The sequence below is a fragment of the Mya arenaria genome, chromosome 8 (assembly GCF_026914265.1).
Source record: "Mya arenaria isolate MELC-2E11 chromosome 8, ASM2691426v1".
Taxonomy (NCBI): domain Eukaryota; kingdom Metazoa; phylum Mollusca; class Bivalvia; order Myida; family Myidae; genus Mya; species Mya arenaria.
The window spans coordinates 19,123,282-19,149,758 of NC_069129.1; the positions used below are offsets into that span (position 1 = coordinate 19,123,282).

At 33.5% G+C, this 26,477-nt stretch overlaps 1 protein-coding gene across 6 annotated transcripts in view; it reads right to left on the reverse strand.

Annotated features, from left to right (window-relative positions):
- Positions 1-26,477, reverse strand: part of LOC128243531 (uncharacterized) — a 38,062-nt gene that overhangs the window by 6,502 nt on the left and 5,083 nt on the right. Inside the window, exons 1-3 of one of the 6 annotated variants that reach the window (XR_008262842.1) lie at positions 24,662-24,819; positions 12,136-12,242; positions 8,350-11,240 (exon numbers count right to left, since the gene is read on the reverse strand). The exons of 1 other annotated variant lie outside the window; for it this stretch is intronic. Coding sequence is in view for 1 of the 5 variants with exons in the window: in XM_052961361.1 (XP_052817321.1) it covers positions 11,184-11,240; positions 12,136-12,242 (164 nt within the window). In the remaining 4 variants the exon portion in view is untranslated. Of the gene's footprint in view, positions 1-5,898; positions 6,135-8,348; positions 11,241-12,135; positions 12,243-23,625; positions 23,686-24,234; positions 24,410-24,661; positions 24,820-26,477 lie in introns of those variants that run through there. 4 more of the 6 variants (XR_008262843.1, XR_008262844.1, XM_052961361.1 and 1 more) reach the window with 4 other exon arrangements.

The following is a 26,477-nucleotide window of genomic DNA, read 5'->3' on the forward strand; positions in this document are numbered from 1 at the left end:
CGTTGTTTACTCTGTTCATTTAGGGAATTAATTCCGGGATTGATGTTATTATCGGGGTATTATTGCAGTTGGGCTGGTTAAAGTGTGTGGTGTCCGAAGGATTCCACACGTTCTTAAATGAATGAAGTATTTTTAAAATTGTCTTGAATAAATTAATGAACTATTGGTGTTAATATAAGTCATGAATTGCGGGATTGATGTCATTATATTTACACCAAACAGTGCACTTTTTCATTCAAGAATATTTAAAAATACTCATTTCATTTAAGGTGGAACGCGACCCTGAGCGAATATTCGAGTTAATGTCTGAAATTTAATTTACGAAAAGAAGAGCATATGCCCAGTTAGGGACTGTTTTTACTTTTTCAATATTTGGAACAGTTTTGAAACTACGAGTCTTCAAAATATACCACTGACGTCAATTTTGAGACGTCTCTCATTTTTTTGCGTTCCAGCTACAACAACCGGTATTTTCATCAATTCTTCGTTCAGCGCTATACAATTTCAACCTCAAGTGCGTCTCGTGAAAACGTTCACGGACATATATTTTTATTTCTCTTGTTGTACGTTTGTTTATCTTAAATTCGTCTAAAACGTCAATTTTCGAGGAAAAACGGCGTCGTGTTTCGCTGAAAGAAGAGCGCCTTTCTTTAATTTGTAAAAAAACTGTTCGTTTAATATTTTATCTTTTTAAATGCATGTTTTCATTTTTTCTTAAATGGCCTGATATCAAGAAAAGTGTAACTCCTATATCTGTTTCTTATGTTATACGTATCGTATTAAAACGTTAAACATGACGTTAATCGAAATACTGTTTATCTAAATAAGAGTTTAGTTTTGTATAAACCACTGATCAATAATATGTTACAGCTATGGTTTATTTTTGTTGAGTTTATAATTCAACATTTGTTTCTTCTGTTGAAGTCCGAATTGAAAACATGATCCAATCTGTATAGCACTTTTTATGAATGAACACATTAAATAGTTTCTATAAGATCTATTTGTTAAGAGTTGTAAAAGCTCACGTACAAACATGCGCACATACACGCAGGTACAATAAAGGCACGCACGCATGCGTAAAAACGAACACCCACACACCCTCTCATACTCAAGCACGCGTGCACACGATTGCATGTATGCGCACACGCTCGCACCCCCACCCCACACACAAACACGTGAGCGCACTCGCACACACACACACACACACACGCGCGCGCGCGCGCGCGCGCGCGCGCGCGCGCACGCACGCCCTCACACTCATACACGCTCTCACACGCAGGCATGTATGCACATACGCTCGTACACGCTCCCAACACACACACACACACACGCACCCACTACTGCCTGCCTCCATTTCTGCTTATTACAATGCAGATTTCTGTTGATTATCATTTTTTGGTTTGTAAGTTACATTTTGTAAGTGAAATGAATGTCACACGTTGGATTTACAATGTTTTTAAGTCAAGAGCATTAACACTGCAGATTTCTGCTGATACTTATTAAACAATGGTAACTAATAAAGTAGTGAATCTGTTTGTTGTGGTGTTATCACCGTAGATGAATATATAGAAATAAAGCAGTTATCAGCATAGTCCCCTGACTTAAAACATTGTTTATGTGTATCAAATCATTATAATTCGGCAAATGAGATTGCTTAATTAATTAGAAGCCTCTCATGAAAAAAGCCGCACGATTTAAGTCATCCGTTGATTTATTAACTTTGTTAATTGTTAAACTGTGTCTTTTTCCTTTTCTGTATTCTTTTCTGAATTTAGTTTCAATATAATTCAGAAGTTATATGCTGACAGCAAAAAAGTATGTCTAGTGAGTTATTCCTTATTACTTCAGATTTACTGACTAATGAGAATATTGGATGTGTAGAGGAAGAACTCATAAAAAAGAGGCAATTGTTGAGCTGATGGCTAGATTTCCAGCCCTGAAATCCAGAAAAGATGGTCATCTACGAGTGAAGATTCTTCGTCTTGAACAGAAAGCAAAAACCTAACATGGGCTAAGAAGAATGAATAAAACCAGTCGTTCTTAGCTACTACTTTTGCATTTGAGCAACCAAAAATACAACACACAACTGCACAGATAATTAAACAGATACCTAAAATTAAATCTCAAATGAGCGGTGTTTCTCAGAAAAACATGGAGATGAAAAGAATTTCTTCATTGCATTGAAGAGGAAAGGAAAACCTTAAAGGGCAAATTTTGAATTCGGAAAAAAAAGTTGAACGTTTGATAAACTTACTTTAAGTTACTAGCAATAAAGTGAAGAATATCACAAAAAACATCAGAAGATGCCAACTCACTGCTGAATGCAGTAAAAACTTGTAATGAAACTACAAAACACTTTCAGAAACATTTGATTTGGCTGTGAAAAAGCTTGAGGATGCGAAGCATAAACTATCATCCAACACTGTTCGCAATTTGAATAAAAAGATAAAGCGAAGCGATAAGGTAATTTCATGCCTGTACAAAGTACTGAGAAAAAAAGAGCCAATTGAGATAATTAAACATATTAACGAGATACATCAAGATGATGTGTGGTCAGTTTGAAGAAAGACAAGAAAAACCTTCTAACTAAAGTATGCGTTGAAAAAATAATCAGATTGTGGAAAGACACAAAGAAGCCATAGAACAACCTAAAGATGACATTCAACAGAAAAATATAAAATTAAAGAACTGGAAGCAACAAACTCTATCCTTGAGGATCCAGTTATTGAAACCTACTACAATGGAAAATTTAGTAATGAGCCGAGAGAAACTATTACGGCACTGATAGCAGAAAGTGAAGTAAGTCAAAAAGGGTCAATTCGGTAATTGAAATAGTTGTTCAAAATCTAGCCGGAAAGAACCTGTATCGATTACCAAGTACTGGAGTTAGAAGTAGACTGATATTAGAAGCAAAGCATGTTGCAAATACACAAGTTGCATCAAAGCTACTAGAAGATGAAGCATGCAACACACTTCATTTTGATGCTACTTCAAAATTTCACAAACATTATCAAGGCTTCCAAGTAACAACTAAAGATGGAACATTGTCAACCGGCCTTTCTAAAGTAGGTAGAGGTGATGCAGACACTCCATGATTATCTCTTCAACCCGGTTGAGGATCTCTCAAGAACAATGAATACTGAAGGCCATATAGATGCCGTAAAGATCTGTTAGAACCACCATTTCCGATCAAGGATCAACCAACATTGTTTTCATCAGGAAGCTGAAAAAACTGAGAGAAAGTATTCTAAGGTATATAAGGATTTTTAACATGTGCTCATATTTCTGCAAAATGCATCTAATTTTAGATTTAGCTACAGAAGTTGAGAAAAGCCTGAAAATGTATAAGAGAACTATTGTAGCCGAGGGAGAGTCCGTACTCCATGAATATTGCTGAATGTGGGACTACGCGTCTTGTTAGAAACAGCTAGCAAAGCTCTCTCGAGTAGGGGATGTGAACGATCAGGGGTCAGCAGTCATTTTCAGGCATATCTTCAAGAACAAGGTAAAAGATATAACTTAATAAATTACAGAGGGCAGCGCTATAACCACATATTTTGTGCTGCTGGTGCTACATACCACCATCTTGAAGACATGTCTAACTTCCTGGAAGAATGGTCAAGCCGAAATGGTTAACTGAAAAGTATACTGTTTGACATCCAAGAAATTGTACACCTTGGTGGCATTTGGGCACTCGGAATCATCGATAAACTGATAACAGTGCCATTTTGGAGACTTATTGAAAGCGTCAGAAATCCACGAGAGCTCAATAATGACCTTCTTCAGTTAACAATATGGCTTAAGCGATGGTCAACAGATGCCTCAACATTGATGGCAGGAGAGTTGGTGTTTTCCTCTGTTGAAATAAAAATGTCACTTGAAATTTGTTGCAGTAGTATAGTTATCATTCTAAAAAGACAAGCATAATACAAACTGCCTGGTGGAAATTACTGGGGAGTTAACATTTAAGGTGATCGTGATAGTCTTTAGAAGATACCATGCACTAACATCATTTCTGAGACTTTGCCAGTTTGGATATGATTTTGAGAACTAAACCATCCGCACTAACTTATGTGGACACAAAACAAAACATCGAAGTGGCTGTCTACATTGGCCGAAGACGAAAAAATGTCTGCACTGAAAGACGCAAGAAATGCCCCAGTCATTCAGAATAAGATTAAGGAAAAGCAAATACAAATATTTGAAAATATATTAGAACTGCTGAGGGAAAGAAAATGCAAAGAAAGAAGGAAAAACAGAACATTAAACAGTAGAGTAACAAAGTTAATCTTACACAGAAAATAACAGAGATAGAGATGGGTGGACTTTTGACCATTGAACGTGAAATAGATGAATAGATGAGAGGCAGAGATCCCAGCAAGAAGCTTCGTATAGGATAAATGTTCAAAATCAAATACTTTTACACAAGTATGACTTGCGAAAGAATTTTTTCAACTTTCAAGCAAAGCAAAACTTATTCAATGTCACTCTCACCTCAAACCTGAAAAATCTCCACCAGAAACCCTCTCACTAACTTATAATTCAGATAAGGTGAATTAGAAAAAAATGGAAAGTCTAAAATAAAGTTAGTCGCAAAAAGTTGATGAAAATAGGAAGAAAATACTGTTGCAACAAAAGCGTGAACAATCAAAGTAACTCACTCATTATCTGGATAGAAATTGAATAGTTAGTCACTCATAGTTTTAAAAGTTTTAAATATAAGAAGTGTAGTTGCGTTTTCAAATGTAACTTTGAACATAATGTGCATAAATCCAATATGTACAGGTGATCGAAGAGTACTTATTTTGTTTAAATGAGTTGGTTGCTATGGAAAAAGTAGATTTTTGATATGGGTTTAAGATCAATGTTTGGTCTCAAATATTTATGTTTCTTTCAATAGTATATAATTCAATATGGAAACATTTAAAATCAGTTTTACAAAAACTTTAAAAAAAATCTGCACTTATGATTTCCTTTTTGTTACTTGTTATGTTTAATTTTAGATGTGTGCTGACAAATTTACTGAAGTTGTCAAGAATGGGAAAAAAACGTATACGTGAAAATGGTTGCCATAGCAACCCATGTCTTATATTATATTTTGATATGCAATATTTCCTGCCAGCGATTATGTTTTTGAACATTGTTGAGCATTGCTCGGCAATATAACACTTTCATTCCAATAAAGAATTTGAAAACTCCCATGACTCTCAATAATCGTTTCTATGGAAACCTGTTTTAACAGCATCCGGTATAAGTTTGCAAATCCGGTTTACTTGCAAACTTAGTTTTTTTATTATCTTAGATATCAACTTCAAAAGCGACACATAGAAAGTTTGTCCATTAAATTAGAAATATTTTAAGTAAAATTAAAAAAAAAGTTTTAAGAAATATGAAAATTTTAATTCCAAAATTGATTTCTCCCGTTGGCCACCAATTGGATTTTAGGTCCCCCGCGGGGTTTTGGCAAACTCCAATTGGAGAATTTTCCATATGAGCCGAAACGGGGGAAAAAATCAGCAATTTGAAAAAAATCAAATATTACAATTTGGAACAGAAAATTACATTTCTATTTATGTTTTGAGTACTAGAGTTATTAACTTTATTAAAATCTAAAAAAAAATCAAAAATTATGATTTTGTAAAAACGGTTCTCCAATTGGAGAAATTTCCAATTGGAGAATTCCACAGTCAATTTCTATTGATAAAATTCACCAATTGGAGAATACAGAAGTTGGAGAACACAGAAGTTGGAGAAATCACCAGTTGGAGATTTCCACAGTATTACAGCTGCTGGGTTAAAAAAAAGTTGGGATATGTACATGTCATCATATAATTGCTAATTAATTTAATATTGATAGAATATTCAAGAAAATAACAAATGCAAGATGTTAGTTGTTACCTGATTTCGCGTATACAATCGGCATTTTCAACTTGTGTGTAATCTAAAGCAGTTTTATTATATACAACTGCGTCAGATGTGTAGTTTTATTATTCCTTTTCAGAAAACTGTTTTATCAAAATGCATATTTCACTAATAAATCTAAAAAATCAAACTGTTTGCTTAATTTTGCATTTTCCAAAGATACTTCCTGGTGGTACTTGGTTATAATATTGAAATTTTAATCGACTTTAAGGTTAGAGAACACTGAATGTATTCCTTAAGACCACTCGGTCAAGGATTACCCGTGAAAGCGCAAGCACTTGCTTCAAACAGGGTCCTTTAATTATTTTTCAAAGCACCGATGAAGGGGTACAACTTTCATTGGTTAAATCTAACTAAAATAAACAAGCTCGATTTTGCTAAAGGTGATTAGCTGATAAAATCACTCTCTAGTCCGTTTCCTGGCTAGAAACTGTTACTGTGTCATTTTTGAGATAGTAGCCCTGGTAGGGATCGAACCCACATAGTCATGGGTAAGAAGCAGAAACCTACACCACTAAACCACTTTCATCCTTAAAGTACCGAGAGGCAGGCATCACGCGGCAAAGGGATCGAGCTAAATGGACCATGGAATGAACCCACGACTACGACTTCAATAGGCTACGCCTTAACCAATAGGCTATGGAGACGGTATTAATGCATGTACTCATTTGAAGATTCAGTGGGGGGGGGGGGGTCAGTCGTCCGTTTATACATTCTTAGTCAATATCGGGGAAAATACAATATTAAGATAAAAATGCCCTATTTCGGACTGTAAATTAGAGGAGTACACCTACCCCGGCCCAACATTTTAAGCCATTCAATTTCTGTTCTGAAGGAGGGGCGGATGTGGAAAGATTGAGCCAATGAGTTTCTGTAATCAGAATTGTTGTTTCATAATGTTATAGTTCCTTTAAACAGTTTAAACGTTTTAGGACATCGAAATAAACAGACGCATGTTCAGTTTAAACATACTCTGTATACAACGTTCTCGTACTCCAGTGCGATGATGCTATGCATTATATTTATCATCCGACCTCTGATGAACAGGAATGACGACGTTTAAAAGCTATTATTTATACAATTATGATCATCTGACTGACTATCTGCCAAAACTTTTCTGTTTAAAGAGACTCTCTCATGTTTTAACACCAGACATATATTTTTCTCGTAATGCATCTGAACACTTATATTTATTTTACTCCTTGGTACTGAATTTGCAGAAATAATAGTAACCAGGTTGATTTTCTTTTATACTTCAATTGCATTTTTAAAAAAAGATGGGAGCAAGCCCATGCCGGTGCAGATAACACATACTCGAATATTATGTCAATCAATTGATTGTGCAACAGCCTTTTGTTGAATCGTGTTTGTAACGCATTTCAAAATTTTGGACTTCAAAGACTATATATTTTAGCACATATCAACATTTAGGGTTCCAGCCATCAATAGCTTAGCTTTAACACTTAGTTTGATTCACAATACTTTATTTCGTAATAACAAGCTATAAAATCCAAGTAAAAGATGCATTTTCAAAACCCTGTACGCTTCACTTAAATTCACTCAAATACTCAAGTGAGAAAGATTTAAAAAAGTATGTCATAAACATATCCCTTTAGCGGCTGAGGAAGCCGGTCCAAACCATTCACATACTAAAAAACTGAGTTTCTTAATATATAAATCTCAAATAAATTTGCCAAATAAAATTCAACATGGGTGAACAATTATAAAAAAAAATAACGTATTTTATGTATTGCAACATATTTATAAAAAGATAAAGTCAATTGAATCAAATGAATATTTTCAATGTACTTTCTTTCCCGCGGTAAGTGGACTTTTCATCTTACTCCAACAAGTGAGGAGTATGGTTGATTCTCTTCGTGACTGAAATCAACATTTTTAAACACTTGGTGTATTTCAAATCTAGTCCATATAAACATCCCCTTTAGATTCTTTGGCGATCGCATTTTCCATGGGAGATCACTGCGTAGGATAATCATACAAGTGTTGTTTAGCCACACTGTGGTTTCAATAATGTCAGGGGCGTAGCTACCCCTCTATTCATGTGGATTCATAAATGTGCTGGGGGGTTCGGGGGCATGCCCCCCTCAGAAAATTTTGAAAACCATGGTGCAATCTAGTGCATTCTGGAAAATAACCAGTTTTTGGATCATGTAGTCAAGTTCGCATACTGCTACTTCAGTTTTTTTTTTTTTCAGAACCATGTTTTTTTCAGCCGCGTATTCACGTAAAGGTGGCTACACGCCTGTATGTTGTGCATATGAATGTATAATTTGGTTTATATGATGCATCCTTAATGTAACACCTCCTTGCTGCTACACCAATAGAAACTTCATTGAATATTAGCAGTAAAAGAACTAGCACTGACGTTCCCAATTTTCGTCTGGGTCATTTAAATAATAGAAAACAAATTACAAGATAAACAAATTTGTTTTGACTTCTTTAATGAATTATATAAACACATTGTACAAACATATCATGACACTTTTAAACAAAAAGTATGGCTGTCAATTAAACAGTATGCTAGCTTTAAAGATTGAGGCAAACCATTGGAATTTTACAGCGGACTTAAAAAGGTGTATTTAAAGCTGCAATCTCACTAATTGATCGTTTTGACTACCGGCTCTCTTTTATTGTTGGTCTATAAATAGACCATTTTTTGCATAGACCCAATTTTAAGTGATATAAGACTTCTGAAATAAGATCAGATTGCATTTTGTCATATTTATGGCTAAAATGATGTTTTATGGGTATAGTAGCATTACGAACAATTTAATGTAAATGAACTTTTCGGCAGTCTTACCAAACATTTTTGATTGGTTCTATTGTGAATTATCTAATATGACTGAATTAAAGGAATGATAACCAAATCAGCTTTTGAGACAAAATTTTTAAAGTGTCTAAAATGACAATCTGTGAAAGTGCAGCTTTAAGTTTTGATCATTTACACATTGTTAAATTATAAATAACTGTTTAAAAGGTCTCATGTACAAAATAAGATAATAATTTTCATACAAATATCTAAAATTGATTAAAATAATAAAGTACCATTAACATATTTCTTAATAGTGCTGTTTCTCAACTGACAAAACCATTCAAAGCCATCATTTCAACTATGAAGTTATTTTTAACTTTCAACTTTTTTATAGCATATATGCAACAAAATATACCAAAAATACAAGCCATGAACAATATGATTGTTCAACTTGCATTGTCCTTGACCTTTTAAAATGACCATTTTCATGTTCTGTCTATTTGTAAGTTGTGCCCTGGGGAATGAAGTATGACTGTATGAATCACAAAAAGCAATAAAAACACTAAAAAAAATCCCCCATTACCCCTGTAATTTCTAATACAGCAGTAAAATCAAGCAATGTTCAAGATTGATTGTGCTGCCAAATCAAAAACATGTTTGCCAAAACATTTAGAGCTGCATTCTCACAGATATACCGTTTTAACAACTTTTGTTTTGTCTTGGAATGAGCAAATTTTTGCGTAAATATCAGTAAACCAATGGTAAAAGATTGCTGACAAAACATCAAATCCCAGATTTCATATTTCCTTCGAAGATTAATGTTACTAACGGTTTAAGAAAAGTGCATAAAACATCAATGTTTTAACTTAAATAAAAAAGTCTGCAATTGAATTTTTTGTCAGTAGTCTTATATTACTGGTTTCCATGCATTTTTCGCAAAGACTGGATGGTACCAATCCAAAACAAACAAGAGGCCCAAAAGGGCCTATGCTCTACTGGCTGGGTTTGTGTGGTCAACATCACTGTTTTCGAAAAGAACCAACCCCTTATGGGTATCTGAATACTCAAAACTGAAGACTGTATCATATGCGCAAGCATTTATTACAAAATAGCATTTTTTATACTATCAAGGCCCATCATCTAATAATTTCAAGGCCAATAATCCAGGAAACATGGGCAGATCAGGTTTTTGAAAGGAACTGAGCTCTAATGGATATACTGGACAAGTTTCATCAAGATACAATCAAAACTGAAGACTGTATCGTGTTACCGAGCAATTGTTTACTGACACACTATTTTTTTTTATTATCAAGGCCCATAATCTTGGCATGCATGGGCGGATCTGGCTGGTTTTCGAAAGGAACCGAGCTCATATGGATATGTAGATACTGTACAAGTTTCATTGATATACAATCAAAAAGGCTGTATCATGTTAACGAGCAATTGCCTACTGACACACTGATTTTTGTATACTATCAAGGCCCATAAACTAGGCATACATGGGCGGATCTGGCTGGTTTTCGAAAGGAACTGTAGGCTGTATCATGTAAACGAGGATTGTTTACAGACGCACATACTACGTACACATTACCATCGCATAAGCTCTTCTGGCCTTTGGCCAGTAGAGCTAAAAATGAAAACAGTTGTCAAAACATCCAAAGTGTGAGAGTGCATCTTTAACATTTGAAAGTAACTCTGTTTGCCTCATGCCCCTAAACAAGGTTTAATCATATTATATGAGCAGTGGGCTTGTCCCTGTATTTTTTATTGTATGATTGCAGTAATGGATACTGGTCTCATTACCTTCTGACAATTTTTCATCAATTTTAAGGAAACAGAAAACACATATTAAGCTCATATAACGCTGTACAAATTTAATCTATTTCATTACGTTGAGAAATAGTCCCTAAAAATATTAATTGTGGAAACATATCTTATCTAAATACATACAGGAAATGGTGACATCATTTACCAATTTAGTATGAAAAATGCAGTTTCCTGATATTTGAATAGTGGTTCTTTATTTAAGCATCTCAATTCATTCAACATACACATAGTATGTATCAAGTTTCAAAGGAAACCAAATCATTGTAACAATTGTTTTCAAAGCAAATATTCACACTCTTGACAAACTTCTCTTCCTAGTTTCAACCTTGAGACTTTTTGATGAGTCTGCACCTTCCCTCCTCTTATACAGTGGCTTCAAGCAATAAAGCTAAAAGCTCAAGTTGAGCAGCTGGTGAACAAGACTGCTGTGTTGATAGTTAGTTGACAAACTGCACACTTGATGCCATAAATCATGTCCATCAACCTCTAGAATAAAGAAATGACGCAGCACAGAATTGATTTCAATTGGACCTCTCTGTACTTTCATCCCCTAAGGCCTTGTTGTAGTCAAAGACTATGTCTTAGTGTGCAGTGCGTGATCTTGAGAAGCCTAAATCTGCTCGTCTGAGGAAGTAAGTCTGGCAGAGTGTGAAACTCCTGTCTACTCATATGCTATACGCCTGTGATCTATGTCTTCTTGTTTGTGCCCAACCATCACCTGAAGAGAATTTAGAGGAAGTTAGTGCTTGATTACAAGTTAATGTGACAAAACAAGGTCTTTTATTTATGCCACCAAGATCTAGTATTCCAAGTGTCATATCTTGTATGTTAACTCAAAGCAATTGAGCATAAACTGTTTGGTAATTTATTTTAAGTCACTGCTTCCACTTATACTATCAGTAATATTGAACATGAACCGACTGACCCAAATATTATTCTAAATATTTTTATGTGCAGAAACCATAATCCTATTAACCCAAAAGTAATCCAATTGTATGTCTTCACAAAACATTTTACAACAATATTTGTCAATTTAACTCAAATATTGATTGTTTTTTTGTCAGAAAAACATAGAGATAGCCCTATATATATTGCTCACCTGATTTGAGAAAGGATTCTAAATTAGTTATTGTTTGAACACTTACTAGACACTTTCGGTCTGACTTTATAATGCAGCTGGTGAAAATATTAAATGTCCCTTTATAATGGGCTTACAAAAACATAAAAAAAATGTATTTGTTTAAAAATTACAAAGGGCCATAATTCTTACAAAATAAGTTTGTATTGAGCAGAATAAAAAGGCTTTGCCTAAAATACAACCTCAGAACTATATTTACAAGTAAAACAAAAAAATCTACAACTTGAAATTTGTTTGCTATATCTGGTTTTGAGAGAGAATGATCAGAAGAAAACATCACACATTCACAATCATATTAAAAAATAATTTAGTTTTTTTTTTTAATAAATTCTATTTCAAAAACACTGCAAAAGACAAGACACCTACATTCAATTTCTTGATTTAATACATTGATGATTATCAATTCTCATGAAGCGAGATGGGTCTTACACTCTAACCAGTGCAACTTGCATGTTCTTAGTTGCTCAGTTATTACCTTTTTTAAATTTCTCCTCTTGATCTGAGCCACGCCAAAATGATGGGAGATGCTTTTGTTGTCTTTTCCATCAGAAAGTATAGCACCTCTGTGTTTCTGTTTATCTCCTGAAACAGTAATAGTTTATTAATAATAATAACAATAATAATAATTAGTGACTTTTATTGGAATTATTTTCACCGCTTGTGCCTTGCACATTGGGGAACAAAATTGACTCTCGGAAAAATACAAATTGGACAGGCCAACATCGATAATATATTGGTAAAATATACATATTTTATTTATAACAGTATGCAGTTGTTGTTTTTTCAAATCCTACATAATTATATTATCAATGATATTTCATAATACAATATAAGTTATATAAAAATTGAAATAACACGGCATAGTTGTTGACAGAACATGAACAAATAAATGTGTAAGACTACTACTTTATGGGGTGTAAATAACTCAGGGCTATATTTCACTTTAGGGACATTTGAACACTTTTGGTGAAGATCCACTACCACACCCACTAATCCCCCCCTTCTGAAACCATATTTTTTATGGATCAACATATGGTAAAGGAATTTGACAGATGGTAACCTTAGGAACATTTCTGTGACATTATTTTGAAAACAGGCCAGCAGGATCTGAGGAGAAGATTTTTCCATTTAGACATATAGCGAAAAGTAGCTCCGCACCCTACAGCAAGTTTTTTTATGAATCAATATCCGGTGAAGAAAATTCATACAGGGTATTGAAACATTTTTTTGCTTCATATGAAGATAACTTAACTAGCTCTTCATCATACTAAATAAAAATTAGCACAGTCTATGCCGCACACACAGAGCCCCGCATTTGATCTTTTACCAAAGTTTGATTGAGAGTTTAGTTTCTTGGCACACTATGACAAGTCTTTACAGGTATATTAAAGCTGCACTCTCACAGATTGATCGTTTTGAAAAAGTTTTTTTTTTATCTTGGAATGAGCCACTTTATGCGAAAATGAATGGAAACCAGTGATATAAGAGTGCTGACAAAAAATCAGATCACCGATTTTAATTTAAAAAATGGATACTTGTGCATTTTTCTTAAACTGTTAGTAATGCTTTATGCCATTAAAATTAGTTTAGTCAGATCTTATGTCAGCAGTCTTATATCACTTATAGCAGATATTTTGGCAAAAATTGGCTCATTCAAAGACAACAAATAAAAGATTTGTCAAAATGGTAAATCCGTGAGAGTGCAGCTTTAAAGTGTTTGAGAAAAGTAATCATCTTATCAACACCGGTAAGAAAACAAATACAGGGCTCTTTGCAGCTGTATAGTCTGTCCTTTAGTTAATTCAAAATGGTGAAGAAAAATAAAAGTTGTCTTCTGTTTTAACTTTTAAGTCATTCAAAGGAATATTGCCTACTGTTGCAGCATTTGTGACTGCACATATCATGTGATATACACACACTGATATATAACAAAACCAAGTTCATTTGTCTCAGTATTTGCCAATTTTGGGCTTTCACTTCTTGAACATGTTTTGAGTTTTAGTGATCTGAATAGGCTAATGTTTTTTTATGACAATGATGCAGGTGATCTAAAACATATTTTTTTCATCAAAAGATCTAGGAATGAACAAATTTTTTTTGTGTGAAAAAACAACAGTTCAATTCATTTTTTTATGTAATTTAGTTAAAAACAAAACTTATTTAAAGTAACTATATATATCTCTATATAATTCTATTATTTATTCCACAGAATATATTCCAACAGCAAATTTTAATGATATGCTTTTTTCAACCATTCCACTTTATTTTGTCAATAAGATCATTTAAACTATTAGCAGGCAAATTGACTATATTTAATAAATATCAGTAGGAAAATGACCAACTAAGATCTTAATTATACACAGTAAAGACAGTTACCATGACAATACTTGGTGCTTTTAGATGAAGGCAAAGATAACAGTCACAGAGAGTTGCTACTGAAAAATTTCTTATCAAAATTTGATCAGGGTCAGTCAGCCTTCAATGATATATTGTCATGGACCTATAAACTATGGTTTATAGGTCTGTGATTTATGTATATTGAATTAAAAATAATAAAAATGTACATTAATTTTACTATATTCTTCTTTATATCTTAAATTCTGAACAATACAATTTTATTGTTTTATATGTCAGTGAATGCATGACTTGTGTTCTTTTTTAGTTGCTAAACTTTTAATACTAACATGCCACACATATATATTAATGTTTTATGCAGTTTTCTTAAATCGTTAGTAAGGCTTAAGCCATTAATTATTAATTTCTGACCGAAATATGCCAATCTTTGATGTTACCTTTTGTCAGCAATCTTCAATCATTGATTTGCAGATCTATATTTACCAAAAATTTGCTTTTTCCAAGACAAAAATAAAAAAAAACAGTTGTAATATTGGTAAATCTGTGAGAGTGCAGCTTTAATTTATTATAATTTGGCGATTAATTCACGTTTACATATCATATATGTGTTTCAAGAAATGGAACTTGATTGGATATTTTAAATATCAAAATATATATTTGATAATCCTATTTGAGTGTCAACAATTATTAAAGTGTGTCAACGTTAATATACCATCCTCCACAGCTCCAACCCTGAAGAACACTCGCACAATATTGTCCCCCACCGCCACTAAGGAAAGTCCCAATAAAATTTAAAACATATTGACCTTAACACTACTTGTGAATAATAATTTATAATTAATATACTGTCATTTAAACCTTAAAGTTGTTGAAATTATAATAGCTGCATTTTCCACATACTGATAAGTCATTTAAATAGCATAATTCTAGGCACCACCATACTTGTAAGTTTTCTTTTTCTAAGTCTATATTTAAGTTACTATGAAATGGCCTTATTTATTGCTTTTCCTATGTATTGAATGACTTCGTTCTTTGAAAAAAGGCCTTTTCATTGTTTTTATGATCCTTGTGGGAAACAGTGACACCATTCTGTGTATATCATAAACTTGTCAGACACTTTTAAATGTCCCCACAGTAGGACTGCAGAAAAAACCTTGACACTACCTAGTACAGAAAAGATGCTACACTAAATATTAAAAGTTGTAAATTTCTGGTTCTCAAGCTCTTCAAATTTGTTTAAATTATTACATATATAATGACGTGAATGTGTGGGTTCAAATCCTGACGCAACTCACAATGAATGTTTTAAAGTTTTAATAACGTCCAGAATATAATCACATGTATACAGTTCTATGGAACACCAGTAGAAGTAATTTATACAGTGTCATCAATGATTCTTGTAACACAAGTGTTTAAGTATTTTAAATTTGTAACACAAATTATTAAACACACTTATTAAACTGTTCCTAGAAAATAATATTTGTAACACAACGTCCTGACTTTGGTAACACACAAAGTATAAAATAATGTAATGGAACACCATACAATTCGAAGTCCTTAATAAAAGTGATCCTTAGGCTTTTATATGAAAAATATTGTTGTTTTAAAAGGTTAAGAAGTAACAAGAATGTCTGAAATGTCTCACTCAGGCTTAGCTATCAAAACTTGTCTAGCTAAGCCTGTTGCATAAAGATTAGTTAGAACATAAAATAATGAAGGTGCTAAAATTAAAGGAAACATGTAGACACAAGAAATAACAGTTTGTTGAAGAATTAAAAACCATTATGAAACCCTTCAGATGTAAAAGGAAATAAAGAAAATGTATGAAATATTGCATATAATTTAAAGGTTCTATGTTATAAAGAATATAAATGAATTCCTCATAAGATAACATTAATTTTCATACCAAATATCATATATTTCATATGAATAAAAGATTTACATCTGAACAGCAAAAGAGACAACATGTACATCAGACTTACGGGACAAAAACATTAAGAACTATTAAATAAAAGATATCAAATATTACGAAGACAATTTGACACAAAATTGCTTCATAATAGTTCCCCCCAAATACATTTAAGTTTGGACTCCAAACGTTAAAACATTATCTAGAGATTGAATAATTCAAATTTTTGCCGGTTACAGTTGTTTATATAGATGTTTACACAAAAGAGTGAAATGTCCGACTCTGTTACAGCACCCACACTTCTCATCCACAGCAAGACACTCATCTTTTGAATGGTATTCCTGACTGCCACATTGCCGGCAATTGTGTTTTCCTTCCTCATGGTCCCAGTAGTCATCATAACGGTGCACAACGATTTCGCTTGCCATATCTTTCAGTTCCTGTCTGGCCTTTTCAATTATTTTTTGTCGTGTCTGTGAGGTCTGGTTGTAACATAGATTTAGATCTTGTAGTTGTTTTTGTGCCTTGTTGAGTCTCTCAACAAGCTTTGAGTTTAGCAGTTTTAGTGGAGCAATCTCTTCTGTATTTGTAGCCTTTTTTGATTCTGATACCATGTGGTCAAGTTTCTTTGTGAGGTCCTGATTTATCTTTATTTGTTTTGACATAGCCTTTGCGTGTATTTCAGATTGACGGTCCAGCTGCTTTGATAATTCCATGTTTTTGTTGAAATGCACTTGGTCACTAACTTTGAGGTCATTGTTTTGGAGTTTGAGGAAGGAAATTGCTGCACAATGACCTTCAATAGTTGCCTGAAATTTTTCTTGAGGGTTTTTAGAATTTGCCTTACAGTTTGATGTTATTCTAGTCAAAGAGTTGAAGCGCAACTTCTGCAGGTCAGCATCGTCCAGGTGGTGAAATGGCATGTTTTGGGAGTCTTTTCTGTTCATGAAGGCAGTCATTCTTATACGGTCCCGCAGCTTCATCTGACTTTTGCGAAAAGATGTTGACCTGGCTTGGTGTGGAGTACCAGGGGAATTGGTCCGATTGCAGTGGTGGTAAGAATGACTGCGGCATGGCTGGCACATCATGATAACAGGGTAAAAAAGATGATGGTTACCCTTTTGGAAATGGCTGAAATTCATTGTGGAGTCCGTCAGTTTCTTTTATAATGGAAATTTCTCGCTTGGCTGTTGATTGGTCCACACACTCAGAGGTACCGGGAAAGTCACAGCAGCTAAACAGTGCTGTGCCCCCAGATTCATCCACCAAACTATAATGACGTGAATGTGTGGGTTCAAATCCTGACGCAACTCACAATGAATGTTTTAAAGTTTTAATAACGTCCAGAATATAATCACATGTATACAGTTCTATGGAACACCAGTAGAAGTAATTTATACAGTGTCATCAATGATTCTTGTAACACAAGTGTTTAAGTATTTTAAATTTGTAACACAAATTATTAAACACACTTATTAAACTGTTCCTAGAAAATAATATTTGTAACACAACGTCCTGACTTTGGTAACACACAAAGTATAAAATAATGTAATGGAACACCATACAATTCGAAGTCCTTAATAAAAGTGATCCTTAGGCTTTTATATGAAAAATATTGTTGTTTTAAAAGGTTAAGAAGTAACAAGAATGTCTGAAATGTCTCACTCAGGCTTAGCTATCAAAACTTGTCTAGCTAAGCCTGTTGCATAAAGATTAGTTAGAACATAAAATAATGAAGGTGCTAAAATTAAAGGAAACATGTAGACACAAGAAATAACAGTTTGTTGAAGAATTAAAAACCATTATGAAACCCTTCAGATGTAAAAGGAAATAAAGAAAATGTATGAAATATTGCATATAATTTAAAGGTTCTATGTTATAAAGAATATAAATGAATTCCTCATAAGATAACATTAATTTTCATACCAAATATCATATATTTCATATGAATAAAAGATTTACATCTGAACAGCAAAAGAGACAACATGTACATCAGACTTACGGGACAAAAACATTAAGAACTATTAAATAAAAGATATCAAATATTACGAAGACAATTTGACACAAAATTGCTTCATAATACATATAGCTCGATATTTTTAGAATCATTCAATTTTTAAATTATTATCAAAGTGAAGAGTTTGATAAAGATTTAATTTAATACTTTCAATCAATAGCCTTTTTGATACTATAAAATCTATTACTTTAATTATTTTTCCTCCAGAAACCATTCCCTTATATTATAAGAAATTGTTCAATGAGGGTATGATTAAGTAAAATCTCCTATTATAAAGAGTACCATATATATTCATAAAAGAAACACAACTTTCACTGCACTACAATTAAAAAGACAAAGCATTTGCAAAGCAAAGTAGAACATTAGGTCTCTGACTAACTGATACATTCACTTAATCATATGACTGAAAATTTTCTTTCTAAAATTTCTTTTTCTCAAGTTCTTCAACTTTCTTTAAAAATTCTAAAATGGAAAATATGACATATATATATCTTTACTTCAAGAATAAAAAAATAAATAAATAAAATCTTTTTCAGGTAAAGAGTATGATTTAGATTTGAATTTTAACAACTTTTTTTATGTAAAATGTATTATTTTTCATTGCCTTCATTCTTAAAGCAAACCCCTTAAATTTCCATTTCCAAAATCTCCAATTATAAAGAATTCCATATTCATTACAGAAACACTGTCTGTTTGACTATTAACTAGTCTAATAAATAAGCAAAGCAATTATTTAAACATAAAATGATATGATGATGTAATAAGAAATGCTAACAGCAATACGGGATTTTATTTACATTTAGAAATGGGATCAAAGATGACACTTGACATTCTAAATGAACGAGAATGCTTAGAAAATATACAGAAATATGGAAGAGTTTTGTTTCTTAATGACACAAATTCAAAGTAATGTTCCTTTCTTGATTGGGTGGGACTAATTTAGCTCCGCCTAAAAATTGTTTTGTCATCAGATTAGGTATAACACACAATGTGATTGGATCAAAATCCTGATATATAATAAACTCTGAATGAAGGCATCCAATCAAAATCTAGTAATATTTCCATTTGTTTCCAATTGATTGCACCATCAGTGATTTACACAGTCAGTGATTTATGGCCTTTTAACTTGTAATGGTCAAGTGGCAAGTGCATATATGACTTATGTTAAATCATGTTTTAAGAGCTAATTAGAATTTTAAAGTCTAAGCTATGTGACAGAAAATTAATACCAAAATCTTTTTTTGAATTGTAGTAACTGATTCTTTTGCATTTGATGAGGTCAGACATTTTAAGATATATATAATATTCAGTGGATATGTGTTGATCAAGCATTTAATAACATGCCACAAAGCAGAATATTTATGAGGTCATTTTTTTTTTACTTCAGACCCTGGGGCAAGTTTGGAGAGTTGCACAGAATGCTTAAAGAACTGAAGTGTTGGGAATCAGTTCCTGTTTGCAGTGTGTGTAAACCACGTGATAAATTGCGTCATAAATGCAACGTCAGAAGGCAATATTTTGATTTAAAACAAGAGGGCCAAATGGCCCTGAATTGCTCACCTGTCATATATTGCACAGATTTTTTAAGTTTTACTATAACACATATAGAGAAAACCCATCAGCCCCAGGGTGTGGCCAATTTTGACCCCAGGGCCATAATTTGAACAAACTTTGTAGAGGTCCACTAGACGATGAATCATGCCAAATATCTAAGCTCTAAGCCACATAAGTTCAGAGGAGATGATTTTTGAACTTTTCACTATAAACATATAGAGAAAACCCATGACCCCCCAGGGGCCGGGGCCAATTTTGATCTCAGGGCCATAATTTGAACAATCTTTGTAGAGGTCCACTAGACGATGAATCATGCCAAATATCTAAGCTCTAGTCCAAGTAAGTTCAGAGGAAAAGATTTTTGAAGTTTTAACTATAAACATATAGAGAATACCCTAACCCCCCGGGGCGGGGCCAATTTTGACCCCAAGGCCATAATTTGAACAATCTTTGTAGAGGTCCACTAGACGATGAATCATGCCAAATATCTAAGCTCTAAGCAACGTAAGTTCAGAGGAGATTTTTTATTTTTTTTACTATAACCATATAGAGAAAACCCATGACCCCCCAGGGGGCGGGGCCAATTTTGATCTCAGGGCCATAATTTGAACAATCTTTGTAGAGGTCCACTAGACGATGAATCATGCCAAATATCTAAGCTCTAGTCCAAGTAAGTTTAGAGGAGAAGATTTTTGAAGTTTTAACTATAAACATATCGAGTATACCCATGACCCCCCGGGGCGGGGCCAATTTTGACCCCAAGGCCATAATTTGAACAGTCTTTGTATAGGTCCACTAGACGATGAATCATGCCAAATATCTAAGCTCTAGTCCAAGTAAGTTCAAAGGAGAAGATTTTTGAAGTTTTCACTATAAACATATAGAGAAAACCCATGACCCCCCGGGGCGTGGCCAATTTTGACCCCAAGGCCATAATTTGAACAATTTTTGTAAAGGTCCACTAGACGATGAATCATGCCAAATATCTTAGGTCTAGTCTAAGTAAGTTCAGAGGAGAAGATTTTTGAAGTTTTAACTATAAACATATAGCAAATACCCATGACCCCCCCGGGGTGGGGCCAATTTTGACCCCAGGGCCATAATTTGAACAAACTTTGTAGAGGTCAACTCGACGATGAATCATGCCGAATATCTAAGCTCTAAGCAACGTAAGTTCAGAGGAGATTTTTGATTTTTTTTACTATAAACATATAGAGAAAACCCATGACCCCCCGGGGGCGGGGCCAATTTTGACCCCAAGGCCATAATTTGAACAGTCATTGTAGAGGTCCACTAGACGATGAATCATGCCAAATATCTAAGCTCTAGTCCAAGTAAGTTCAAAAGAGAAGATTTTTGAAGTTTTCACTATAAACATATAGAGAAAACCCATGACCCCCCGGGGCGTGGCCAATTTTGACCCCAAGGCCATAATTTGAACAATTTTTGTAAAGGTCCACTAGACGATGAATCATGCCAAATATCTAATCTCTAGACCAAGTAAGTTCAGAGGAGAAGATTTCTTAAGTTTTCACTATAAATATATAGAGAAAACCCATGACCCCCCGGGGCGTGGCTAATTTTGACCCAAGGGCCATAATTTGAACAATCTTGGTAGAGGACTATTTGGTGATCCTAACTACCAAATATCAACGGCCTAAGCTTTGTGGTTTGGGAGAAGAAGATTTTTAAAGTTTTTCCTTTTGGTTGCCATGGCAACCAGAGTTCTGCATGGAATTGAATTCTTTGAACAACTTTGATAGAAGACCACCCAAGGGACATCCCTATGAAGTTTTATTAATATTGGCCAAGCGGTTAAGGAGGAGATGTCTTTTAAGTAAATTGTTGACGGACGACACACGATGCATGCCGGACAAAAGGCGATCACTAAAGCTCACCTTGTCACAAAGTGACAGGTGAGCTAAAAAGACTTTAAGCAAAGATAACTTTACTATTTCTTCACCATTTTAAATGAAACAAAGCGCAGTCTACGCCACCTACGGAGCCTTGCTTTCGGCCATTTACCAGAGTTTGATTGCGAGTTTAATTGCTTTAAACACTTCGACAAACCTTTTCACAATACGGCCGTCGGACGGAGCACTGTCAAAACATGATTTTGAAAACGGGCGAAGCGTTTGATGAAACTAATGACTTTATCAAATGTCGGTAATAAAACAAATGCGGGGCTCTTTAAGCGGCATAGACTGCCCTTTGTTTCATTTATAATGGTGGTGTAAAAGAAAAGGTATCTTTAATTTAAGTGTTCATTTTAAGCAAAATGTTGCCTTCCGATGTAGCATATATGACGTAATTTATCACGTGGTATACACACACTGGTTTGACTATTGGTAATCAGTTCCACTCACGTTGCTGTTTATTAATAGAAGAAATATTTTTTGACAATACCTGGTACCGTACTTGTAATTTTATTCTTGTACAAAAACTCATCATCCTTTACTCTACTTATGTTAGGTAAAGGATTGAAAATATCTAGTTAGTGTATTTTATGGAATTATTTTTACCACCTGTACAATACAATTTGGGAAAAAAAGTTGACATTGGGAAAAATACAAAATCAGGCTTAAATATCTAATTTAGATTTTAATGGCAAAATATATCATCGAAATTGGAGTTTGGGATGAACAAGCCTGAATTATTACTCTATTGCTTGGCATATTTTTTTTTTTCAAGCCCTGCTATATTAAATTCAGAATTAGAACAAGCCCCGATGACATAATTTTCACCAGTGCATGATCGTGGGCTTGTGCTAAAATATTCTATATACTACATGTTTTAAAGATTTTTATGCATATATTATTTTGTTAATTCATAGTAAGTCTTTTCAAGATTTTTTATTCATTAATGTTATGAAATCTCCACTTATCAAATTTGGAAAACATAAAATATGGTGAAAAATGGACAAGTTTTCACTAGGGAAGAAGGCAGTAAGGCAGTAAATTTCACCAAAAAAACCCACTATTAATGTTGTTGTTGCTTTAGCCATATTGTTAATGATTACAACTGAACAAAATTGACAAGATGAAAGAAGAAAAACTGATTTCAGGAACATACCAGTTATTTTTTCATTATAATTGATCATCAGAACATCACTAATTAGTATAGTCTATCTATATCATTATTAAAAAAAAAGAACATGGAAATTATATTGATATAGTATATGAAAAATATTACTTGAAACTTAATGAAATCTCAAAACGCTGAAGTATAAGCAATAGTGTTGTGCCGAAGATCAGTTATAATCGACAATTGATCGGAAAGGCCTTCATCAGCGACAATCGATAGTGAAATTTGAACAATCGATTATAGAAACAAGAGACGTAACCACTACCGACTACCAGTTAAAAGATTGTCTTGAAAATATATTTTGTTTCTGGTCAATACATGTTAATGTTGAAATGTTCATGTGGTACTATGTTGTGTTATCTAGTCATATTATCATGTCAGTAGCTCACTACAGTACCTTATTACAAATTTTCTTTGTAATTTAACTGCAAAAGGATTGGTTCTCAACATCACACTTTTGTGGTTTTAAAATGTTACCGGTATTGTTTACTTCTTAAATCATGTAATAATTTAGTTTTCTCAGTTTTCTGAAAGAAAATGTTCTTGTAAAACACAGAATATTCAACTGTTTGTTTTACTTGTTACTGACTGATTATCAAAACGAAATTGATATTTTTCTTTGTGTTTACTTTACACATGTATTCAATACCGTACACAAAATTTAGAGCCTGCAGTCTCATGATCTGTAATAGTAACTTGTAAACACTAAAGTATAGTTGCGTTCTGAATAAATAATGTAATTTATACAAATAAATGTACAAATAATATTGTAAGGGAACATTTTTTCTTAAACTGGTTCATGTAGTTTATCTATATGCCTTATATATGATGACCTAAGATAGTTAAATAATGATTAAAACGATTAATAATCGATCATTGATTGTTTTCATAAACCGATTATCTATAGTAATATTTCAGTCCGATTCCCAACACTAATAAGCAATAAAAACAGTCAATTGTATATATATAATATATATCAACATCTACAGATACTTAGCCATAAGTTTTCAATTTTGGATAAAATTAACAAAATTAGAATTGCATACCTTCTTGTGTACATCTGTTTAATAAAATGAATAATTTTCCTTTATCATTAAGTAAAACAGTTTTTAATTGAAGGATTAAAATTTTGAGCTACTAATTGCATTACCATAGATCTACTCAAATTTTGACACTTTTTAAAGAATAACCAATAATAATTTCCAAATCTTCAAATGTAAAAGATCTACAGCATTCTTCCAAAATGGAAATATTTCATACTTGACTGAGTTCTTATTGAAAAATTGTCCTGAGGTAAAATGGTATTATTAAAACATGTGCTAACAATATTCCCAAATAATTTGGTACAGTATGACAAACAAATAAGCACATGATTGTGAAGAATCACTGTTTCTATGTACAATTGACTGGTGCAATAGTTAGCAATAGACTTGGCGTCAATTGAATTTAGTTTGAAGGATAAACAATAACACTTTTTTAACACTTTTTTACCTTTTTTTTTCAAAAAAATGATTGCAGTCAATTGTAACCATGAACTCCCCAGGTCCGGGGAATAGTGGGATTTTCGGTTCAGCCAACCCCGGCTTTATAAAGCTACAATAATTAGCAATCAGGGATACTTTTTTATTATTTTGACATTTGTTATTCAAGTTAACCTGGGAGGAAAAGTGCGCCCGGTGTGGGGCTCGAACCCACGACCGCCGGAACACTAGCATGGCGCTCTAACCAACTGGGCTACCCGGGTGGGCGGCTGGTTCTAACCGACACTAACTACATTATGTATCCCTGTCTCGAGTCTGCCATAGTCTAAAAATCTTCAAAAGACTGAAGGCCATTTAGGTGGACTAACCCCCGCTTAAATTCCTTCCCTGCAGGAATGAACTGATGGGAAAATGTCCTCGCACCAAAGGGAACCTAGGTTACGCCCATTCCCGAGGAAATTTTGCGGGGAAAAAGCAGACAAAGCTTTGCGGAGTAATGTCACTATGTGGGGGGGGGGGGGGCATACCTGTGCGTGATCAAAAATAACAAACAATTCTTATCATTTAAACCATCATGAAAACAAACGGCATTTAGACTTACCATACAGTTGTCTTCAATAAGTCCATAGCCCAAAATTTTATGATTGTCCATTTCAATCCATTTTTTACACGAATGTTCGTCTGAGGTCACCGGAGTAGGTCCTACTTGATTTGATGCTAAACCGGTTTAAGAAAATGTTCGTCTCCTACGCAGTAACCTCCCCTACTGTACAGTAGCAAATATAAAATCCATCACAAAATATTCGCCTAACTCTCATAAATGTGATTTAAAAATATGTTAATATTTAATCAACGTGTTTAACGATATTCATCTTTGAAACATTATTACAGTATCTTTATCCTCCATTCACAAACACGTGGACATGATATTGATAAGCAAAGTACATGCGTATATTTGATAAACGAACAAAAACATGCAAACAGGTAGCAGGATGAAACAATATGAACAATATCATTCCTAATGCTTAGAACGTATACTTGATCAAAGATAATGTCATTCAAGACATGAGTTTTTAAACTATCATGAATTGCGTGAAGGGCTATACACTTTTGCAAAAAAATACCCCTTGCAATAGTATTTGGATATATTTACTTCTTATTTATCAATGTAAAGCTATCATTCAGTTATGGCAGGTGTTCAATGTAACTGAGCACAATTTAAGAGTGTAAACGAATTTCGTCACTGCTTTTAGCTACAGCTCCTAAACCCTGACAATAAGTGAACCGAGATAATGGCTCCTTTTCAAAGAATCATTTGAAATGGATGAATTCTGAAACAAAGAATGATTGTTGAGCTTATTTTTTTACGAAGTATTAAGTCAATATACAATGTTATAGAACATTTATAAATAATATCACTGACTTAGATATAATTGTTTAACCTATACTGGTAATAGGTTCGTGATAGTGCTATCATACATATATGTACCCATTTCATATGACAAGAAAAATAACATACCGTGAGTGATGGAAACGAAATAATAAAAAGAAGCCACTTTTGCATAGGATAAAAGATACACATCGAAAGGTTTTTTTTCTTTAAATTTGAGTGATCAAATTGAGTTTGTCACTAAGTCAACATAGTTTAATGTACCTACTGACAATATAAGATGGTGTTCTCTAACCTATTCGATTAACTGAAAGACACAAATTGAGCCCACCAGGAAATGAAAATTAGTAAGTTATTCTTTTTAAAAGTATTTAATATTTTCGAGCATCTAGGACCAGAAGGCTTCAGAAAAGGATAAATAATTCGCAAATCTAACGCAGTTGTATTTAAGATCACTGTTTTAGATTGCACACAACGTCACAAGTGAAAACACCGATGTAATACTCGAAATCAGGTCACATCTTGCAATGTTATTTTCTTGAATAATCTACAATATTAAATTAATGAGCAATAATATCATGACATGTATATATCACAACTTTATTTCTCCCCAGCAGATGTTATACGGTGAAAGTCTCCAACTGGTGATTCCTCCAACTTTTGTGATCACCAACTTCTGTGAACTCCAATTGGTGGCTTTTATCTATAGAAATTGACTGTGGAATTCTCCAATTGGAATTTTCCCCAATTGGAGAGCCGTTTTTACAAAATCATAATTTTTGATTATTTATTAGATTTTAATTATGTTTATGAATCTAGTACTACAGACATACATAGAAATGTAATTTTCTGTTCCAAATTGTAATATTTGATTTTTTTCAAATTGCTGATTTTTTCCCCCGTTTCGGCTCATATGGAAAATTCTCCAATTGGAGTTTGCCAAAACCCCGCGGGGGACCTAAAATCCAATTGGTGGCCAACGGGAGAAATCAATATTGGAATTAAAATTTTCATATTTCTTAAAACT